General features: G+C 36.9%; 1 protein-coding gene, 1 non-coding gene and 1 pseudogene across 3 annotated transcripts; 2 read left to right on the top strand and 1 right to left on the bottom strand.

Moving 5' to 3' along the window:
* The first annotated feature begins 1,282 nt into the window (after positions 1 to 1,282).
* LOC148848164 (protein GRAVITROPIC IN THE LIGHT 1-like) lies at positions 1,283 to 3,728 on the top strand (annotated as a pseudogene). Its single transcript, XR_016100360.1, has one exon. The product of XR_016100360.1 is annotated as a protein GRAVITROPIC IN THE LIGHT 1-like (transcript).
* Positions 3,729 to 8,526: 4,798 nt separating this feature from the next.
* LOC148848163 (U6 spliceosomal RNA) lies at positions 8,527 to 8,631 on the top strand. Its single transcript, XR_016101640.1, has one exon. It is a non-coding gene; the product is annotated as a U6 spliceosomal RNA (small nuclear RNA).
* Positions 8,632 to 20,474: 11,843 nt separating this feature from the next.
* LOC148848162 (protein YABBY 4-like) lies at positions 20,475 to 23,641 on the bottom strand. Its single transcript, XM_088948561.1, has 7 exons — positions 23,200 to 23,641; positions 22,860 to 23,015; positions 22,642 to 22,759; positions 21,599 to 21,647; positions 21,344 to 21,419; positions 21,090 to 21,164; positions 20,475 to 20,941 (listed from the first exon to the last, which is right to left on the bottom strand). Exons 1-7 carry the CDS (start codon positions 23,290 to 23,292, stop codon positions 20,873 to 20,875), a joined length of 636 nt encoding a protein of 211 aa, XP_088804687.1. The 5' UTR covers positions 23,293 to 23,641; the 3' UTR covers positions 20,475 to 20,872.
* Positions 23,642 to 23,983: the final 342 nt, after the last annotated feature.

Genomic DNA, 23,983 nt, shown 5'->3' with positions numbered 1-23,983 from the left:
GATGTTCAGTGGCTGGCAAATGCAACTTCTTTTTTCGTATTGAGCTTTGGAAGTTTGTTGCTTGCAGAGTTGGAGGTTGGAACTCAGCCCCACACCCTCATCATTGTACAGAAGACTAAAGTGAGAAAACCGCGTTGTCAGATATAAAATTTCCTCATAGTTTTACCATTGGATCTGTAGACTCTCTTTTTTGCGAGATATGAAATCAGATGGCCCAGACTTAATTAATTTGGCATGTGAGAAAACATAATTTACAATTTTCCTTTTGGTATCATCAATCCAAGTGGGATTTAGGAAGAAGATTCAAAAGGCTCACACAATACACAGTTTCACATTTTTATTTGAAGGAAAATTTTAAATTTACTATCCTGAACTTTTAACTTTGGGTAGTGTAAAGTTAGTATCCGAATTTTTAAATGTGTCACTGTTAAGTTGGTCTCTACCGTTAATCAATCGTCAATTAACTATTGAAAATGTCAAAACTATCATTCAAAAGAAGATACTGTTCATTATCTTCTACCTTGAGATTGATATTGAACCGGTTATCTTCAAATAAAAAGAGATAGAGGGAAACAATAACCGAAAGCAAAGAAATAATTAGACAAGAATGTTTTTAAGATATAAAGGTAGAAGACAATGACTTCATTAGTCTAGAATCTCAAACACCTCAGTCAGTTCAATCTCAAGTAGAAAAAACAATGAACAGTGTCTTCTTTTGAAGGGTAGTTTGGACATTTTCAATAGTTAACCGATGGTTGGTTAACAGCAAGGACTAACTTGAAACTTTTTGAAAGTTTAGGTACTATAGTGATACATATGAAAGTTTAGGTACTAACTAGGGGTGTTAATTGGACCGATTTGGTCCAATCCTATCCTGTCCAATGTGAATCCATTATAAATGGACCAGGTCTAATCTAGTCCAATGAATATATTAGACCATTTTGGACCGGTCCAATTCAATGTTTGGACCATCCAATCTATTCAAATTCATTTTGATTTAGATTGGTTTCAATCTAAACCAAGCCCATTGGCACTTATACTCTTATTTTATATCAATGGATCAGATACCAACCCGATCCAATCTAATAAATATTTTGGACCGGATTGATCCAATCTATTGGTCCGTCCAATCCGTCCAAATTGATTTTGGACCGGACGGGTACAATTCAAAACCGATCCGTTGACACACTTAGTACTAACTTGATACTACCCCATACTTCAAGTTAATTAAGTGTAATTTTCTTTTATTTCAAATACTAATAAAGAAGTGAAGAGAAAACTTCCGTTCGTTGGAATTCTCGAGAACCCCTTTCAACATTACATTCCATCCCCATTCAAAAGCACTGCAACAAACCCAAGCGCCCTCTCTCTCTCTCTCTCTCTCTCTCTCCCTCTCTCTCTCTCTCTCCTGTTCAATCACGACTTCTCTCTCTAGTCTCTGGTCTCTGGTCTCTGGTCTCAAGTCTCTCGGCGGAGTTGTTCGTCTCGCCGGATAACAACAAAAATAAGCTTGTATTTTCTGTTTTTGGTTTCTTCTGCCAAGTTAAAAGAAAGAGAGAGGGGAAATGCCAGAGATGGAAGGTCCAGCAAAGGCTCCCCCCCAAATCTCCGAAATGTTTCAGAAGTTCGCCTTGGCCTTCAAGACCAAAACCATCGAATTCTTCGCGGACGAAGAAGACGACGATGCCGATCCCCTCTCCCTTCTCGACTCCACTGAAGAAGTCATCACCGGTCAGCGCGTCGTCGTCATCAAGCCCGATCAACTCATTAAGCCAACCCCACCTGCCCAACTGCAGCAGCAGCAGCAGCAGCATCACCAACACCAGCAATTACCATCACCACCACCTCAACAACAACAACCACAACAACAAAATGAGAGAGATCGTTACCACCCCGACAATCTCCAAATCGTCCAAACCCTAATCTCTTCCCTCTTCGCCACCATTTCCTCCTTCGAAGCTTCTTATTTGCAATTTCAGACTGCTCATGCCCCTTTCGATGCCGACAATATAAAGACGGCTGATCGAGCTTTGGTCTCACACCTTCAGAGACTATCCGAGTTGAAACAATCTTATGGGGATTTTCGCAAGAACCCTACCCCTAACCCCAATTTCCCTATCGCTTTGTCTGATTTGGAAGCTCAGGTACAGGAGAATCAGAGTCTGCTCCGTACTTTGGAGATAGTCGTCAACACGTTACAGTCCGATATCGATCTCAAAGATGCTGAGGTTTCCACAATGAAGCAAAAGTTGGAGAAAATTCAAAATTCCAATCTCAGGTTATCCAAGAGGCTGTGTAATTCGAATTCTACTTCGTCATTGAATTCTTATTCTTCTTCATCTTCTTCATCGTCCGCGTCCTCGTCTGTTTCTTCTTGTTCTTCTTCTTCTGAGGTTCTATTGTCTGTCGGAGTTTTCAGTTCGGTTTTACAGGACGCTTGCAGATCGGTGCATAGTTTTACTAAGCTCTTGATCTCTTTGATGAAGAAAGCCGGGTGGGATTTGGATTTGGCTGCGAACTCCGTTCAACCGGGTATCGACTACGTGAAGAGGGGGCATAATCGGTATGCGTTTCTCTCGTACGTTTGTTTAGTAATGTTTGAAGGCTTCGATTTAGAGGGTTTTGGCTTGGGAGGAGATGAAATCGAGTATAATGGAGTTGATTTGAGTATTCGGAGGAAAAATTCTTTGAGGCAATTTGTCGAGCAAGGTACAGGTAACGAGATGGAGCTTCTAAATAGGGACCCAAGTGGTGATTTCGCCAGGTTTTGTGAGAACAAGTACGAGCAGCTAATTCACCCTACCATGGGGTCCTCTCTGATCAAAAACTTGGACCAGAACGAACTTGTGTTGAGTTCTTGGAGGGCTTCCGCTGCTTTCCACGAGTTGTTTGTAAACATGGCTAGTTCCATTTGGATGCTGCATAAGTTGGCATTATCGTTCGATCCACCGGTTGAGATTTTTCAGGTGGAGAGAGGGGTTGATTTCTCGATGGTTTACATGGAAAACGTCACGCGGGAAGGTGTGACACGAGACCAAACAAGAGCGAAGGTTGGTTTCACGGTTATTCCAGGATTTAGAATTGGGAGGACCGTCATTCAATCTCAGGTGTATCTAATTGGCACCAAGCGTGCAGATTGAGTGTATCCTTGTTTCCCAGTGTAAAAGCCAGAATGAAGAAGAGAAGCACATATTGGTTCTTCATCCAAATCATTAGTATTCGACTTATGGAAGGAGCAAATGGTGAAAACAATTGGGTATAACGCATTTGATTTATGAAGGGGGCTCCCCATATTTGGTGTCTTTCTTCGCAATTAGATAGATCTTGGATGACTTTGGCTTGTTGGGCTGCAAGATTGATGCTAGGATTCTGCATATGACCCAGGACAGAATGTCGAGCTTGAAAGGAACCTCGGCTTTTGTGTAAAACAAGTGATGAGATTGGCATCCAAAGGATGCTTCATTTCAATGCACAGTTGTGCTTCTTCTCTTTACTGATTACAGAGTTCTGCTTTCCACTTTCATTACTGATTGGGGTTTTCTGTTAGACCTCCCTTGTAGAGCTGCTTGTAAAGAAAATATTTTCTTTCTCCCCTTTCATGTCCTTGATTGGTGAACCCGACAGCACAATAACATACGAATTTGTGTATCTGAATCAAGTATTTCTCATAATTACAAGAGTTATGAATTCAGGTGATAAATACCTAAATGATTCTATTTCATTTTTCATCTTCATCGTTTTCATCTGGTTCATATCGAAAGGTATCTAATTTGTTTTGCTATTAAATATATGTACTGGATATTTAAATTTGGTTAGCAACCATATCGGGACTCCTTTTTCCCCAATTCTGTATTTTTTTTTCTTATTTATTTCTTGAAATTCAACTGAGGCATAATGGGAAGACGGCTTCAGGTCAAGGGGAATGGAAGTTATGGAACTGGGTAGATATGCATATGGCTTACATCCCAGGGTCAATGGGAAGACAGCTTCAGGTTCGCTTCTTTTGCAGGGTCTATGGTGTGTTCTTTGAATGTTGCAATTGATGTTATGATGAAGGTCGGAGCTTCTTTGAGTGCATCGTCCTATGCATTACCTTTACTATTCTTGCTTAATGGAGAGAACTTCATAAAGCAAACTGAGTCTTCAAGGAATAACCACTTAACCAGAGTGGATGACTCCATTAAGCATGTCTGTATTTTCTGGTCAGTAACAAAAACAATCAAATGCTCATTTTGTCATTGAGGGTTATAGGTTCTATAGCACCAGAAAGGTGTCGTTTGTGCTTTTAATCTTGTACCTTGTTTGCAGTTCAGTTGGATTTAGCCACGTGATTTGCGAAGCCTATGTGTGTGTATGTGTTGGGCAATGAGCAGCAGTTAAAGGGTCTGGGGGAGGGGGGATTGCTTAAACCTCGGATCAGAGTTGACTAGTGTAAGAAGATTTGGTTTCATGTTTAGGTCTGGATGGTTAGACCTATTTTAGAATCTAGAGTTCGTTGTACAGAGCGTTTCAGTTCTTGGAGGCTGCAAGGCGATTGAAGTCTGGAGACTTTGTATTCTCGTTATTCTATCTAGCATATCTGCTTTATTTATAAAAGGTCCAATCGGACCCAGTAAAAATATATTTTCCATTCGACCAGGTACTACTTAGTCGTCGTTCATTTTTTGGTACACGGGTAGTGAACTCATGCAATTTGCTTTTTTATATGGAAAGTCATTACTCATGACCCATACCATTAGATATGGAGTAGCTCTGCAACCGCTAACCAAGCTCACTACTAGTGCTGAATGGCTTAGGTAATCTTATATGGGTTGACGTAACAGGTCAAGCTTGGACATGCTTTGAAATATTTAATGAATGAACTAAACCAAGCTTGGGCTATTGGTCTCCAGCCTGTCAGTACCAATAGGTTCATATCTCAAATCCTTGTTGCTTAAGTAGGGTTGATCTGTCCCCGTGCATCTTATCCCACTCTTTTCTGATCCAGTACTACTTGCACAGAGGAACTCTCCTCAGACTGCTCTTCGTCCCTGCGTTAACTTGTTTTGATCCTGAAATGCAAGTGAATGGACATATCGAAGTAAAAGTTTAGAGTGGAATAATAGATAGGGATGAATGATCCTACATTTTTCATTTTCACTACTAGTATTTACTGCTTTATTTTGGTAGATTAGTAAAATTTCCCGTGCGATGCACGGGGTATTTGAATCAATGGATGATTAACCATATAGAAATTTAACTAAGTTGGCTGTAACAACTTGGTTGATTCTTGACTGCTTGTGTTAGCATCAATTTGTTCAATTCTTGATGTTTTGACCCAACATAAAATCACAATTCAATTTCTTTAATCCTAATTGAAAAGGACGGTTAAGGTTAAGAAAATAAAACTTATTTAAAACATGATGAAGAATTCCACTTGGTATAATGGAAAAAACTAACATTTATGTATCTTAAAAAAGAAAAAAAAGTGACTTTATTCATGTTATGAGTGATCTGAAGCATAAATTATTGTACGTGTAGTTCAAACAGCTTGTTTAGAACATAAAAGGAAGGTACCGAGATGAAAACACAAAATGATCAACACAGGTTTTACAAAAACTGAACAATAATGCAGGTAAGGTTCAAAACATCAATACACCTGATATGCTGGTAGGGGTGTATCGGGCGAATTGATACTGTATTTTTTTTATTTTTTTCTGAAACTGGTTCAGGGGGGCCAGTTTAGGACTCCACCTCCTGAACCGGTCAAACCCCCAATACACCCACTATAGAGGCATATCGGAGGAATCCCAGAACAATATGTATCGACCGATACAGGCCGATATGTGTCGATACTTCAAACCTTGAATGCAGGTACTTCACATTTACCAAAATCCACTCATCAATACACTCCACATGAAAATTGTAAGCACAAGGGAGTCCATGAACCTGAAAAGCTTCCAATACTCACTTGCAACGTAACAATCTTAACATATCCTAAAATAGAAGGGACAGCACCACAATTCCTCTTGGATGAAACCCAAAAGGAAAAACATGCTTAAGGTAGAAAGCCCAAAAATATGCTGGCTTTCCATATGAATTAGATTATGGGAAATGGTCAAGTACATTTAAAACTTGGTTAGAAAACTCTTCATGCCATGATTTTTCTTGCTTCTACAATTTACGAAAATGACATCTATTATGTGGACCATGACAAAAAAGAAAAAAAAATGAAAAGAAAAACAAAGGGTGTAACCATGGGCAAAATACACAACAAATGAGCAACATAAAAATGAAGTGGATTTATTCAAATGGTTATGGCATCATGACATTCTCAAATATATATATAAAAAAACAAGATGATCAAATTTTCCCACTATAAATGCTTGGTCATTTTGATAAAAAACAGTGCAAAATTAGAATTATTTACCTCATTCCCAACATTGAACTCGCAAATGGGACATTCACTACATGTAGTTGGAACAACATTTAGATTAACTTGGGAAACTCCTGATTAAGTACTTCCACTACATCTCTACATAACCAAAAACAAAAGTTACAACAGCTAAAACAGTAACAAGAACAGAACCAAAGGTGGGATAAGAACTTATTAAACAATACAATATTGGCATACATACATCCTTGAGACAAATATATATATATATATATAATATAATAAAACAAAAGTAATCCTTACCTATCCTTTACAATGTAGTATGGTAGAAGGAACTGAACTTTTGGCATGCCTAAGCTAAAAAAAAGACTTGAAATTGTTGAACAACCACTATTAACTGAACCACTGGACCTGATAGTCATTTTAAACCTATTTGAACTAATGAACTGAAAAATCGATACCTAATTCAATAAAAATCCATTGTTAAACCAAAACACTAATTGATTAAAAATAATTGAGTCACAAAAAATTAACAAGAGAAAACATAAAACACAAAATCTGCTTATAAAACATGTAAATCTACACCTGATTTCGTTACATATGTTGTTAAACTGAAACCCTAATTAAAATTAATAGAATAATAGTAACAAAAGATTTCATAAAAGAAGTACTGTAGTTAAAACCTATGGCATTTCTAGCTAAAAACTAACTGATTATCAGAGAACAAGAATAAAAGAGATTAGAAACAATCTCTCAGATGGGGAAAAACACAAAATTGCTGAGAAGGATTCCGGCATGCTTTCTCGTTCAGTATTCATTACCGCAAAAACTCTGATTATCAACGAAACACATGGAGTTCCATTTTCGACAAGCGAAACACATGGCTTTTATATAGGATAATATTGTAAAATCAAGATCAGGCTCATTGTACTTGCTCCATTCTCATTCATTATTGGGGTTTTTATTGTTCAGCCCATCCCTAGAAATCTTAGCTCCACTGTACAGGTGGGATGAATCCTGACCATGAATCCATGCCAAATCCACGGGCATGATGTGGTTTATAGGGGGGCTACTGATAGACTAGGATGGTATTTGGTATTGATGTAGCTTTTGGAAGAAACAGTGCCAGCTTAGCATTAGAGATGCATTTAACAGAAAATGCCTAAAAAGTTATTTGGTTGAGCCATTTATATGATAAATGACTCTCTCGAAAATCGTGTGAACCGTTTATTAAAGAAACACCAATCTTGACGTTTTTCATTTTCAAGACAGATTTTTCATTGTTTGGCTTATATGGTGCCTAAGGGCGTCTAGTGGCACCCATTGGCGCTGATATAAAAAATCGTACAAAACGTTTAAAACAGATTTTGTTTCGTATTTCAAGACAAAATCATAAAAAACATTTATCTTATAAATGCCATGAATACCAAACAACCTCTAGGAGGGGGGCTGTAATTTCAGATTTCCGAGGTGGAGTGCAGTTTACTTATTCCTTTATTTTATAAATGGTCAATAAACTAGTATGTACGGTACGGGTTCATGATACTATGCTAGCCCAAGTCTTTTATCCTTCCTCTTTTTAGCAATCATTGTCGGCAGGCTCATGCAGTATGCTCCATCCAGCACGTGATTTAATGAGGTTGAATGAAGCCAAACATGATAATTAAGCACGTTAAATGAACATTTGATAAAATATTTTAACAACTTTTAATCTTTTTCAAGGGCGGATTGGAGGTATTTTAAGGGACAGGTATCAAAGAAAAATTTATGTGTTCATTAAACGTACTACAAAGTTGTGCCTACCTGGCCCGAGATGAAACATGGGCCTGACATTTCTAATAATTCAGCCCAGGGCTACCCAATATAAATAACTAAAGAACGACTGAACAAGCATGGGCCAGGCTAGACACTAAAGCCTGCCATTTAATGATATCGATCATAGTGTCTTTCACGAAAAATTGAGGAAATAAGATAAGCACGATTGTAATGTTACAACCTTTTTAGCTAAAAAAAATCCCTTTCATTTGTATGAGCAATTGGTAAATCTAGGTCTAGAATGCCCTTTATATCTACAACCCCGTCTCCTAGGAAGAGAGAGAGAGAAAAAGGATGGATCAGTTAGCCCAAGTCCCTCCTTATTGGAGAGGCAGCTTGTTTGTGTTTTAAGACATTCGATAAAATTGGAACGATACAGAGAAGATTAGCATGATTCCAGCACAAGGATGATACATACAAATCGAGAAATGGTCCAAATTTTTTCTTTGAAAAAAAATGTCTTGCTTCATAAATCAATGAGTTAGGATCTCCACAAATTAAGAACGCATCACAATTGACAATAGACTTATTCATGGGCCAGGTAGCTCAGCTGTTAGGCTATTGTTCAAGCAGAGATTGGACTTTGTAAATAAACCAGCCAAAACCATTTCCAATTTTCTCCTCCTATTTCCCATTTACAGATATGCTCCCTTTGTTATTTGTTGCAGCAGCAGCAGCATCCATCAAGTTAAAAAATATGGAATTAGAAGATAGAACTAAGATATTACATAACGTACACAGGACTTCAGGCTTTATATTGGGGCTGGGCTTGATTGGGTTCAAGAATAGGCTTGACAATCAGGCCAAATTTAGGCTTGAGCCTGGACATTATTTTGTTAATAAGTAGTAAAGCCTGGTTAGGGTCCGAACAGTGAACCTGTCTAACTGGGAATATGTCCTGCACATGGATGTTAAATTCAAGGGATCCTGTACATTTATATTAAATTAAATTCATGGAGAGATTCTTCCAACATCCAGTTGGATGCCTATGTTTTCAGAGTGTGCACAGAAATTTTCCGAAGACCAGAGAAAGCAGCAGCACATAAAAGGTTAAATATATGGATAATGTGGAATCGTCTGGTGCAAGGAAGCGAGCAGTAGATCCGGAGCCCCTTTTCTATACATGTCTAGACTTCAGGACAGTCCATTATTTGTTTTTTTCCCAAGTTATACCTAAATTCAGTTTGTTTGTGGTATGAATTTCATTTGTACTGGTATACAAAATAGATTGAGTGTAAATTTTGTCTTACCTTTTGCTTCAGATTCAACTTATATTTATTTGTAAGAAATAAAATAGCCCCTACTTTACATTGAAAGGGAATGGAGATAAGAAGAGTGTCATTTGTTGAAAGTGTGGTAGGAAGTAAAATGATATGATCCTCATTTTATATGGGGAAGAATTGAGGTATGAGGAAAGTTGTTAAATGAGGCAGAAAGTACGAATTTTATATCACACAGGAATGCAAATCATAGTTACAAACAAACTAGTGTGCAAAATTGAACCGGATGCAAGATTTATGTTGGATTCAGATTAACACCTCCAAGTTCAAACAAACAGAGCCTCAAAGCGAACTGATATTCAAAATTTGGACTCTGCCTTAGTGCCTTAATCATTGTCTTTCCAAAAACTGGAGGATGCAATGAACCAAATTAGCAAATATTAGAAGACCCCTCTGAGGCTCTGATTCATAAAAAACTTTCAGTCCTATTAAAAATTGTAGGCACAATCGAAGGGTGGATGGTGAAGCCACCACCTCCTTGTTTTTTAAAAAAGTTTTGAATATTGGGTGAAAAGTGACTGTATCTGTAATTTATAATAGGAGCCAAATTAAGTTGTCTCCTCTGATTCAGTTTCAGTGGTTAGTTTGTCATGTTCAACAAAATTTGTTGATATCAGATGAGGCAATAAGCAATATTAACAATTTAAAAATAGAAAAACAAATGAAGAGAATAAGCAATGTATGGAAACGATAGAAAGGAACACCACATAACGAAGCAATTTTGATTTTTGAGAGCATTACAATGCATTTCTTTGTCAATCGACCAGGGGATTGGGGCTCGTTAATGGTTCCACAAGTTTCACTTTTATATCAATGTTCTGACAATTGGAAATTTGGGTTGGGGTCCAGCTACTGGGTTTCCATGTTCCAACTGAGAATTCAACAACAATAGTCAGTTCACTTTTATATCAATGTTCTGACAATTGGAAATTTGGGTTGGGGTCCAGCTACTGGGTTTCCATGTTCCAACTGAGAATTCAACAACAATAGTCAGATTGGGAGGACTCAAAGGCTCAAGCTTATTAGGTTAATGGTGGCATAAAAGGGAAGACATTAGATGAAAACAAGAGTGAAAAAGATATTTTTGTTTTATATGGAATGTTTTATAAGGAGAAAAACACAGAGAGTTGGACCCAAGTTATAAAAAGAAACATGAATTGATCAGAAGTTCAGAACCATTCAAGTGGTTGAACGACCTCCGCCTTTGGCTCTCCGTGTTTTCTTCCCCCCAAACGTTGCTTTTTAACTTCTCTAAATTATGGAACCAGGTTACCAGAATAGGCTCCAGTTTTGTTCCCACTTCCATCAGATGGTCTAATCCAGTTTTCAGAGAGCTACTTTATAGACAAATTGATTGATGAGGAGAACACCTACCCTTTGATCTGTTTTCCTTTATACAGACCGTAATATTTTCCTTTTTTGTCATCCTAGAAAACAAGACATTGAAAAGAAAAAATAAAATGGGGGTGGATATGGAATCTTGATGCAGATTTGTGATCTACTATAGGTAGGTAGGACGCATCCAATACTCTGTTTTATTTTTTGTTTATTTTAATTCTTTTTTGCAGGAATACAAAGTTTGCACTAGGTTCAGTTTTGCATCAATCTGTTTATTTGTTACTATGATTTACAACTTTATCATCCTAAAAGTTTATGCAAAATTTACACCACTTTTCTTGCGTCTCTTGCATAAAAGTAAGGACCACATTATCTTGTTTCCCATGTCATTCCAAAACAAATAATCCTTCTTCTACCTCCATTCTCTTTCATGCAAGTCAGGGACCACTGGTCCACATCATTTTTCTTCTCACAAACAAATGAGACATTCAATTATTAAGGATAAAAAAAAACCAGAATTTATATCCAATATATTTCCATTCCCATACATTTACACCAGTGCAAAAGAAATTCGCACCGCAAAATTAAGTCTAAACTCTAAAGGTAAAAGCACAGGACAGGTGACAAGTTATTTAGGGGGCCCACCGCCAACCCATATAAGGGTCCTGTCTCTGCATACACAACATTTAGCCTTAATATTTCTATTTTCTAAGCAAATCAGTATTCATAAACCAACAAGAAATAATTACAAATCCATAAGAGATAACACAAACTATAGAAGTAAAATAACTCCTAACTTTTCCGTGCTCTATTGCGTTTTGATAAACAAAAACTAGGATGAGACAATTAACTGTGTGCCCTTAGGATGGTAATTTTTACCTTAGCCGATGGGTACCCGCCACTACCCTCTCTGACGGGGTGAATTTTTTTGAATGAAAGATGGGTTTTGGGGTGGGTTTTTTTTGCTTGAAGGAATGGGTTTTGGGGCAGGGGTGGGTTTTAGGACTCTACACCCATACGGGTATGGGTAAATAAGAAATAATAAGAAATTAGATGGGTTTTATTGTTTATTTGTGTTATTTTGTTTATTTATTGCTTATATATGACAAAAAATAATAGAAAATTAGATTCCAGTTCTAAATCCAACCCATCTCTACCTTTAAATGTGGAGAGGGTAGAGTTAGATAGGATTTTGTATTTTCATGTATAGGGAGGGTTTGGATTCTTAAAATCCAATCTGCTATGGATTTTGAGGCAGAAATGGATTAAGAGGTTTAGGGAGGCAAATAAAGTAAAAAATTTATAAAACCCTCCCAAACCTGTTCTATTGCCATTCCTACCTGCCCCTTGTTTTTCTTAAAAACAACCTTTGTCCATGTTATTTATTTATTTATTGATAAATACTTTTGCCCACGTCGGTAGTATGATATTTGGTTGTCTGGTTGCTGCTTTGCCCCCTAAATATATATAGCATGTTATATTTTATTATATCTCATTTAGTACAGTAGTAGTACAATTCCCCCTTATGATTAATATTGTTTAAATAAAAAGTTCCTATAATCTAATAAAATTTTGAGGAACCAACTTGGTTTCATGGTTATTAGAGCTAATATTCTCTAAAATTTATTAACTAACAATTTTTTAAGAATTTTTTATATTATTAGATATCAGAATGTAATTTTTACATGACTTTGTCTACACATACATGATGCATATGTGATTTAATGTCCATATATTTACATATTTAACATATTATTATTAGATTAGATATATAAATGAATAAAAATTATACCCTTCGTCTTTTACTTAAGTTTACATGAAAAATATTTTTCTCAATTCTTTATTCAAATGATATGATTTGTAGATTTCACTATATTTTATTTTCATACTTATTTATTTCTTTATTTTTACTTCATACGGATGATAAGGGGTGGAAGTTGATGTATCCTTTACAATCAACCGGAGATCTTAACAACTAGGGGTGCAATGGAATTGAGCAATAATTGAATAGTTCGGGTTTGAGTTTAAAGCTCTAATTGAATAGTTCAAGTTCGAGTTTAAAGCTCTAATCAAATAATTTGTGATGTATGTGTATATGGCAGGTCTCGGATTGCACCATGTGGCATTGGTTGGAAGGGATCCTGGTCGTCCATTTCTAATTGCTTCCAATCACTCTATGGCAAGGTCAGCTATCAAAGGGGGTATCCAACTCAAGGTAAAACCATCTTGCTCATTCTTGCTCTCTTGCATTTAGTATCTCGAGAGACTTCTTTTGAGCTCTTAAGGACTAAGCTCTGAGCTCTCGTTTCAAGCCTAGTCCGACCCTCTTTAGCACTTGACTAACTTGACCGTTGGGGTCTCTACCCCTAAGATAATACCCAGGGCCTCTGACGTGTGCTCTTCTCCTATTCATAGATTGGACCCATCAACCTCAAACATCAACTAAATTCCCTTGTTTCTCTCGGTCCCATCCTTGGCCGCAACAGTTCAGGTTTGAATCAATTAAGCAACTGATAATATATTCTTATATAATATATTTTCATAAAAATATAAGCCCCACGCATGTATATTTACAATGAAACTGATATCATGAAAGAAAGTTTTAATTAATAAAATCCCTTAATTTTCACCAGAATTATTAGTTGTTAGGGGCGTACTTGTGCATTACATTTTCCAAAAAAAAAAAAAGAACTTTCAAACATTGTCAATGGTCATGGTTAACCAGGATGGTCAAACAGCTAGTTTGAATTTATCAATGTATAAGTTCCAAGATGTTGGAAACATGGAATTTTGATAAAAACCGGACATAGTCAGTTTAGATATCCAAATAAGTTCCTCACTACCAAACACCCCCTAAAAAAATCCTTGTTTCCAAGTAACCAACTTTGAACAAAAAAAAACATTAATTAAACTAATGGAAAAGAGTCCAATTAACCAACAGAATGCCAGAATTCATGGAGTGCGCCCAATTATTGAAGATTGCAATGCTTTAAAAGAAAGATTAGAGCAAACGGAGTTTATCTCAGCTCCATTCCTATTCCTCTAAATATAATCACTTGTTTTGACTTATGGGGACGTGCTACCCCGGTTCTGTGTAGCCGCATTCTGATTTTATCAAAAATAAAAAATAAAAAAAGAATTACAACTCTATATAGATTGGAATTGTTGGAATCAGATCGACACCTCCCCAATCCCAATGGATAACTATGCGTGCGAGTGTATTGGTGGTTTCATAAAGCAATTTGGCAAGGGAGAGGGACCAGTCAGTCAGTCAGAGCCATGGGGTTTACAGGAGCCGACCGGCCATTTTGGTGGGACAATGCAGCCTGCAATGTCGCGAGACTGAATGCTGTGGATGTGGAGTGATGCCTCAACACTTTCAGATGTTGGGACGACAGCATATCATTGACCAACCTAAACCTAGTTTTATTTTTATGCCTGCTACTGTCTGCCTTATTCCTTTTCCGGCAGCATATATATATATATATATATATTTTCCTCTGAGTCTTTTGAACCAGGTCCAGGTGGGTCATAAATCATAATGACCCCCTGTGGTCCACATTAGCTTTAACAAGTTTCGACAGTTTGAATGGTTGTCTGTGATTCTTTTTTTCTCTTTTTCTTTTTAGTTGGGGCATGGCGTATCAGTTCAACCAGCAAACTAGATTGACGTCAAAGGCTTCGAATCCTGACTCAAACTGTCTGACATTTCAATCACGTTAGATTTTCAAAACAGTGCTCTCCATGATAGGGTGGATTGGATTCTGGATTCTGGATTCTTTTTAAAAGAATATAAAACCGGCAAGACAGATAAGAGGTGATGTTTGTCAAAAAGAGAAACTCTGGGATTGTGGGGAATAGGGTTGGTTGTAAGGGGCTGGCCGGTCGGCCCCAAATATCTCCTACTGTGCAAATTTTCACTTAAACCCTCCTCCAATGGCTCTTCCTTGTGCCAAAAAATGAAGTTATTTTCTTAACCGGCCGTTTCCTTATTCAAAAATTTTGACAAAAAGGGATCGATCATCGATGGTTGTGGTGAGAGATCATAAAGTTGGCCCGTACTACTGTTAGAAGAAACATATATGCTGAGAGACTAAATAGCTATCTGATGAATGGTCTGAATCGGCCACATCTGTCTGTGTCTTGGTGACTGAAAGCTATGATAACCGTACGTCTAATCAAACCTTGAAAGGAAAAAAGGATCAAGGACAAGCGACAAATTCTTTCCAAGGATCATAAAAGTGTTATCATCAGGATGGATATGACCTTCACTAGCTAAAGTTACATGGATATACTGTAACTCATTCCTGTTACTTGCCTGCTGCTTTCATAGGTGTGTTGTGTTAACTGTTGAGGGCCTCTTTCAAACAAACATCGGCCCTTCGACCCATGCAACAAATGGACTAAATATATATGAAAACTGTTCTGTTTCACATTATCTAGCTAATTCTAGGGAAAATGGGGAAAGTTCGTCCTAGCTAAAAAGTTATTCATCCATCAATATGATTTCTACCCTTCTCGCCTGAAATGGAATACCCAGCTCTATAATTTACCTGATGACCCTCTTCACCGTTTTAGAGAAAATGTTTTTGAGTTTCTACCCTTCTTCGCTAGATCTTATTTATTTTTTTATCTATTTCAAACAGACATCATATTCTACAAATTTGATTCTGCAGGAATATCAAACAAACAGAAAATGTAATACTTGTCTGAATCGTTGGGACCCAAATAATGTCTGGAGAACCCCCTGTTGCAAAACAATATTGTACAACTTAGCAAATTGCAAAGTTGAAAGTTGAAACCAAGCTATGACGAGGGCATCCCAGAAGAACACAACACGACAAACCACTAAACAGTCCTAAGCCCTATTTATTTGCAGAAACACCCTGTTCAGCCTTTTGTCCTTTTATGCTTTACAAGCTCAAGATTTTCCAGGGTTATTTGGGCCTCTAGCAGTTCTACAAGAATGTATCCAACAAGGTGGACAATTAACAAAAAAGAGAGCAGACGTCCTTCCTTTCTTGGCCATCACAACCACAACAACCATAAAAAAAAATATGAAAATGAGAATACAAATTTTAGGTTTTGTTTGACAAATAACTAAATAGTGAGATAGGGGAAGCTAAAAATGGGATAATTGAGTGCCACCATACTTCAATTCTTGGGTGAGATTTAAGAAAATGCAACCTATGTTAATTTTCTTTTGTACAATATTCTCACTAATCAGGATTCAACTTTGTCAACCAATTTTAATTAGAAGTTGAAAATCCAAATGTTGGTAAGGAAGCATCTCATGGAACTCTATTATGTAGGATTAGAAGGTAATTAATTAGCTTATCTAAAGTATCCGAATGCACTTAATCCCCAAGTGTCCACAGATAATTAGAAACTCAGAGTTCTTCAAAACAATTAATCATGATTTTTTTGAAGATAAATATAAAAATTTTAATCATGATGGAAGGTCTCATGCCCCCTCCTTTTTATTCTTAATAAAAATTTTCTTTCTTTTTTTTTTAATTTTGAAATAATTTAATCATGATGGAAGGTGACCATTCCTTTGATATTGCTGTTGCATTTTTGAGCATTAGGCGGATTTTGATTAAAAAAAGCTTATAAATATGACGTCATCACATTAAATTTTAAATACAAAATACAATGTTAACCAAATTATTAAAACTCTAAATTTGAAAGAAATTAATGAACGATTTCTAGTATCTTTCTTTCGTAGGTCAGAAATGTCAGTCCATAATAACCAAATAAACAAAACGCTTAACAAGAGTTAGAAGTCATAACCTGTAAATCTCTCAAATCTCTTCAGTTTGAAATTCTAGATAACATTTCAGAAAGTGATAATATTCAAATCCCATTGTTTTTTATTAACTTCATCTTTACTTTCATTTATTTCTGTCGTCTATGTCTCTAAGCTTCCATGACAATCAGACAAGCAGGCACTAAACTTGAAACAGTATGCTTCATGAACTCTAGAAGAAGTCAGAACAGAATAGCTGGTAAGTTTTTCTTTCTCGGACCCCCATCCACAGATATAAATGAATAATACAGGACCAGAAGTGAATATTATTCTACCATTTCTGCTTCTTTGGGCCATACTTTATCCTATTAGAGTCTTCAGTCTGCAATAAGGTAACCCTCGTGGCTATCATGCAAAATCTTCATATGTGAGGAACCGGCCAACTCCAGTTTTCCATGGATCTCTTCTTACTTCATTGACAATATCCAACCTCATGTACTATATTTTGCTTTAATCTCTTTCAATCTTGCTCTTAATTAATCCATATAAACATTCTTATTTTGGTTATGCTAATTATGCAAACATATTGTTTCCTGGTATAGTCAACCTTGTCCACGAAGGGTTTATTCTTCAACATGTTTTTTGTCCTAATTTGTTGTGATTTCAAGAAAATTGGGCCCGATAATGTTTTAAATTTATAAAATAAAAGTTATGTTTTTTTTTTTTTTGGAAAATTTCAATTTAGTACCCTAAACTTTAGGGATAATGTCAAATTAATATCCAAACTTCCAAAGTCTTTATATGATAGGAATTGTTGGTACGTGCCATACCGTACGAAATTTTGATCCTTGCTCCCTGCCAACTTAATAAATTATGCAACAAAAGGTTGCAAGCTTTAAAGGGCTTCACACACAAGCCACAGAAAGCCTAGGTCATATTTCCTTGGATATATTCTGTTTTGACATGCCATGGTTATTCTTTTGAGAAGAGATTAACGCAAATAATTCTAACCCAAGAACTTGGCTTATGCAAGAACCTCTCTGGGAGGAGCAAAAGAAAGGAATGAGTTGGGATTGGACCACCCCACTGCAGTTTAACTTCTTTTGGTACTAGGGTGCATTGCATGCATCGTTGATCCCCGATGGGTATTGGGTGTCGTCGTTTCCCCTCCCCCCTTTCTGTTCTGGTTGGAGGTATTATCGTTTCCTCCTCCCTTCTTTTCATTCTAGTTAGAGGTGGGCCTACCATCTAAAGGTAGAGAAGATAATGAACAATGTCTTCATTAGTTCAGAATCTCAAACAATTCAATCGATTCAATCTCAAGGTAGAAGGCAATGAACGGTTTCTTCTCTTGAATGCCAGTTTTGATATTTTCAAAAGTTTTAAGTTGTACATGTCACTATGTGATCGATAACTGGTTGATTAATGGTAGGGAGCAACTTGACACTTTTCTGTGGCTTGTGTGTGAAGCCCTTTAAAGCTTGCAACCTTTTGTTGCATAATTTATTAAGTTGGCAGGAGCAAGGATCAAAATTTCGTACGGTATGGCGCGTACCAACGATACGTATCATATAAAGACTGAATTTAGATAACCTATCGAGATCAATTATATTCGATAAACTACAGTAGCTCAACACGGTAATATATATATGGAAATACAAGCTTGGGCCCTTTGACTCAAACCTTCTCTCTCTCTAGGTCTCTAGCATGTATTCGATCCCACCCCAATTCGTCCCACCCGTTTCATTGAAGATTTCTATTTTCAATGAATGATCTTTTCTTTATGGTTGCAAATAAAAAATTATTTGTTCATTTTTGTATTTTTGTCGTTGATGGGAATATCTGAATCCATAACCAGCTTGACATTGGAGGTGGTTACGGGTTAGAGATCGGATATTGATCATAAGAAAATTAAATGATAGGTGAAGGGCATTTTTGTTCTTTTACATGATACTTAACTTGTTAGTAGTTTTGGACCAACTTAACACTTTTTGAAAATTTAGATACTACAAGAATACGTTTGAAAATTCAAGTAATAACTTAACACTATCCTTTTTTATCCCAAAATTTAAACTGGAAATATTTTTTATTTTGAGAGAAAATTACAAGACGTTATATTAATCCTAAGAGAGGAATATACAAGATTTGCAGCCCTTAAAAATAAGGTTAGGGCATAACATCGTTGCTATACAAATTTCTAATCATGTTTTTTTCCTTAAAAGCACCTTTTAGTTGGATTCTGAAACACAGTTGCGTTTTTTTTATGACTTAGGAATTACTACACTTGTTTGAACAACGAGCTAAAAGTTGGCTTCATATTTTCTAACTTAAAACTGGCAACTCTTTTTTAAGGTTGTAGGCATAAGATAGCTCGTTTTATTTCTTTATGACATATCGTTTTCACCTACAAGTAACTGGGTACGTAGACCAGTTGATGGATGTAGACTACTGTTAGCTCTCTGCTTCCAAAATTTTGCAGCCATTTTAGCTCCTAGTTGGAGGAAATGGAGTTTTGGTCAAAACATCTCATTTTCGTCCACGGGAAACGAAATTCCATTTCAACTTCCTTACAACTTCAAATTGAGTAATTAAGAATTGGCAGTTAGTCACCAAAAATTGAGGAAATTAATACTTCTCAAAACTACCATGTCTAAAGCACTGCTCCTGTAAACCCAAGTTTTACTTTTTCCCAATGTAATCCTACGGAGATTTCTGTGCATGATGGCTTACAACCACTGTTTTCAAAATCGGACCGAACCGGACGGTCAGACCGGATCGGTTCTGGTTTTTCTCTAAAACCGTTTTTCCCTCAAAACCGTTGATTTTGGTTGGTAAATCACTGAATCAGCTAGTTAATCGTTCGAACAGTTTTGATTGTTTTTCAAATTTTTAATTTTTTTGTCAGAACGAACCGGCCATTCGGGTCGAATGGTCGGACTGTACAAACCGGTAACCAGACCCCTGACCGGTTCGTTTTTAAAAACCATGCTTACAACTCTGTTTTTTATTAGTAAAACCTATAAAAAACAAGAACCATTTAAAAAAAATCTGATTAAGTGATTGATTTTTCTTACTTGTTCTAAGGTTGGAGCACTAAATTTCTTGTACTCTTCCAGATTCAGAACGTACGTGGTTTCAATAATTCATTGCAAAATATTTGGGTGTTTGTTATCCTCCTGCTTCTTGTTGTGGTGGTGTAACAAAACAAAACAAAACGAGGAAGAAAGGGAGAAATCAGAAAATTATCAAGACTAACATACGTTAGGACAAATACCTAAAAAGATCTAACTAAGGAAAGCTGCTTTATCACGTGCTCCAAAACCAAAAAAAGGGAGAATAATGGTTTAGCCCAGAGTCAGAATTTGTAAGCTCAAAGTACATTTGAAGTAGGTGCTAGTTCGGAATTGATGTCAATTCACGACAAGCATGGATGCATAGAGTGTGGAATTTTGAAATTTTGAATGTCTATAACTCTGCAGTGGAAATCAGAGATCTATATTGGGCCTGTCCAAAATTCTCTGAAAAAAATTGAAAATTCAAATGTAACAGTAGTAGATGAATATAATAAAAGAAGAAGTGTATCATTGAGACAATTAGAATCTCTCAATTTTATCCTATATAAAATCATAACAATGATGTATGTGTGTTTAGGAATATGATCACGTGTGGCTTTGTTAGGATACTAATTAATTATGAAAGATGTGTGCCTTGTAGACGTAGGTCACAAAAGCTAGAATTGTGTTGAGAATATCATCATTAGATACTTCCGAGTTTCCTAGCTAGATTTTAATTAATGTACTTTTGTTAGTCAATAGTATGAATATCCAAAATCAAAATACGTTCAAAGTTTAACAAAATGACCACATGGTTGAACTTAGTAACCGTATATATGATCAATCACATTGATAAGAAAACAATCTGGTAAAATAACAAGGGACGATATAATATGATTATATAACATGCAAATTAAAACACACCAGTATACTAAGAGCATTTCCAAACTCCAAACCAAAGGATAATTAATGTTCTACAAGCAAATTAAAAGTTGTATTGAAATTCCAAAATATACGTAGTCACGTAGAGAGCTATCAGTACACTAGGACCCTGACTTTTAGATGGGGTTATGAGGAGTTAAAAGTTGGTAGACTTGACATCCTAAACTTCATATATATATATATATATATATATATATATATAAGACTTCCTCTATCATTTGACATGAGAAGCCAAGACCAATGGTCTCTCCCCTAAAGAAAGGAAGTGAAGAAAAAGAAGAAGAGAATGACGAGAGACCCTATCTAGCTAACAGCTCACTATTTAGTAAGGAGACACGCCCACGTTGGCGGAAGCGAAGAAACCATCTTTCATAAGAACGTCTTCTCCTTCCTTCACCAAGAGCAAACAGAGAAACACGTTCAGTATCTCCAAACAGAAACCCGTGATTATATGTGTGTGCGACTATTTATGCTAGCTACTGTGCGCGTGGGTAAGAGAGAGAGAGAGGAGTTAACTAAAGTGGATTGCAGAAGGGTACCTGTTGGCGCACATTAGGTTTCTTCACGGTTTGATCAGGCATGAGACCAAAGTGGATGTGTGGGAAGTGGGCCCACTGAGAGAAAATCAAGAGGACTCACAAATCAAGAAACCGAAGAAAGAAATGCATAAATAAATAAGGGTAATACAGGTAGAGAGAGAGAGAACTCTAGTTTGAGAAATGAGAAGGAATGAAGGAAATAGAGATAGCAGTAGAGAGCTAAGAAATAATGCTGTAACTTTCTTGGATCTTACGTTCTTTGCAGCGGCACTGAAAGCCTCCCTATGGGTTATATCGGGATTTCCTGCCTTGATGCGTTGGATCTCGTCCCTGCAGCAGTAGGTGTCAAGATCATACATTTGTTTCTATGTTTCGGATTCTACCGTGTCTTAGAAACAACAACAATTGTATTAAAATGTCAAAAAGAATAAAATAACTAAAAGGAAGGAAATGAAAATGAAACAAAAAAAAAGAAGCTTTTTTCTCAAACACTTTTCATTATTACTCACTTGATGAATCGGTTGTACGCAGACGGGACTCTCTGTCTCTTCTCCGGAGCTGGACAGACACATTAAAAACACTTCACTGACTTTTGTGAAATTCTGCATTTTTTTATCTCTCTATCATCACTTCATCATCACCATTATCTGATCTATCTATCTATCTATAACTATCTATAGATTCTATTCTCCCTCTCTCTGTCCAAGACACACATACACACAAAAACAATTATAAACCACACACACGCACATCCTATATTCCTCTTCCCAAAATAAAAAACCACAACCCAAAAGAAAGCATGGATATATAAAACTCAAAAAAGCAACCGATTATAATCAATTCCGATACACATGTAACAAGAAGTGAGGAGAGAAGGAAACAAACCCAAAACTTGAAATTTTCAGAATATCTTCTGAATGGGTTTCATGGGGGATTTTGCTAACAAGGCAAAACGGCAGGGAAGTTCGCACCAAAGAGAGAACATCTTGATGGTACCCACAAATGAACTTTTCTGTGGCGATTTCAAATGTTAACTGTGGCTAACTGTAGATATGTATGAAAGTGGAGGTAAAAGATGGATGTTAAACAAAAAACGGTGCACTGAAAAGAAATGAATTTTGTGACAGTCATGACCACTGAAGAGAGTCTTTTAGTACTATAAAAAAAATGGCTGAGATAGCAGGAAAGGGAGGAGTAGGCTTCTATTATTGCATTAAAGTTTCTTTCTTCCCTCCACCAAACCTTGCGATTTTACCAGGGCGCAGTGGTAAGCCGCAAGCTTATAAAGTATATTGTCTAATTTTTCTAACTCTTCTTTTCTTGATTGACTAAGACATGACTATCCTTAAGGAGTATGGTGCAGGTCGTTTATATATATTTTATTTTTCTAAAAGGGAAATAAAGTTGTATACTTTGTTAAGGAAAAATGGAATGGAGAAAGAAGAGAACATTCTGATGGAACAAAGGAGCTGCCAGAGAAGCCACTCCTTATAGCAAACACAGGCGTTGCAGAGACATGAAAATGACAAACAAATGTTTCAAGGAATCTCACGTCTGTTAACAACAGGGGGTCTGGGGAGCTCATCGCTTCCTCCTCGGACTGAAACAATTGAGTCAGTTGGGTTAGGCTGATCGATCAACAAGTTGGGCTGTGGGCTTGGGATCTCTTCCTGCAACACAACCATTGATCGAGAACAACAAATAAATTCACATAAAAAAAATCAATTCCATAAAACTTGATAAAGAAATAACTAGATTCCTCCATTTTACCAGAAAGTTGCGGGAAGGAGAGAAGAAGGTATTGCCAAGGTGAAGCTGATTAGCTGCAGGTAGAAGCAGCCCGCGCATGTTTACAGAGAGGAGGTTGGTGCAATGCCCACATCGAACCGTAACCGTCTTGAACAAACTGCTGCACGGGACGCTCACCTATCATGGAACAAAGGAGCATCTTTTATGTAAGAAGAAAAAAAAATGAGAATAAGCTGAAACCCTAGAGAACCCTAATTGAGCTAAGTTGTGCCGCAAGTGCAGTGTCAAGGATAAACAAATGGGCAGTGGATGTGCAGTAGCCATGATTCACGACAAACAGAAGAGATGGGGAATTTGATACCGCGAGGACAGTGTCGCAAAAGTTGCAATGGACGTAGCAGAGCTGCTCGGAGGGAGATAGGTGGTCCAGTGAAAAAGCAGAGGACGAGGACATGTTTGATTCCTTGATTTGATTGGATCACTCGATTGATTAGCTTCGATTGATTGACTGATGATTGATAGATTGACAAGCTAATCAACTCGGATATGTTTTTGTTGACAAGTAGTTATAAATGGAGAATCAAAGATAGGAAAGAAGAAGAAGAAGAAGAAGAAGAAGAAGAGATGGATCGACTTATAAGGTAGTGGATGTAAAGAACTCAGAAAGCGCGCCTTCTCTTTCCCTCTGCTTCGGTGGTGCTTGGTGGTGTTGGTGGTGTCGTTGTTTAATATATTTTATAGATATTATACATGTATATATTGTAGAAATGTATCATTCATAGGGTAGAGTGAGGGAGAACCAGAGCCTACTCTAACATACGCCTGAGGTTAAATTGCAAGGAAATGTGTGGTTGGCATTCCCGATGAGAGAGGGAGAGAGAGAGAGAGAGTAGCAGCAGAGGCGGCAGAGGTGGGGGAGAGGAGCGAGAAAGGGACGTTTGCATGGGGTGATTAGCTTTCGCTCATTCACCTGTTGTTTTCGTAGTTAAGAGGGTGGATTGCCAAGCCTTTCTCGCTTTCCGAATCGATGTCCCCCTCTTCAAACTCTCGGGCAATAAGCTAAAAAAATTTTGCCACTCCGCCTTCTTAGGGTAATTCACCACCTACTCTATTATTTATTTATTCTGAGTGAGTTGGAGAAAAAC

This window comes from Nelumbo lutea, chromosome 6 (genome assembly GCF_056320005.1).
Source record: "Nelumbo lutea isolate HS-2025 chromosome 6, American lotus-T2T, whole genome shotgun sequence".
NCBI classification, from domain to species: domain Eukaryota; kingdom Viridiplantae; phylum Streptophyta; class Magnoliopsida; order Proteales; family Nelumbonaceae; genus Nelumbo; species Nelumbo lutea.
The sequence above is the reverse complement of the archived record's forward strand: the minus strand, read 5'-3'. Positions and strand labels throughout refer to the sequence as shown.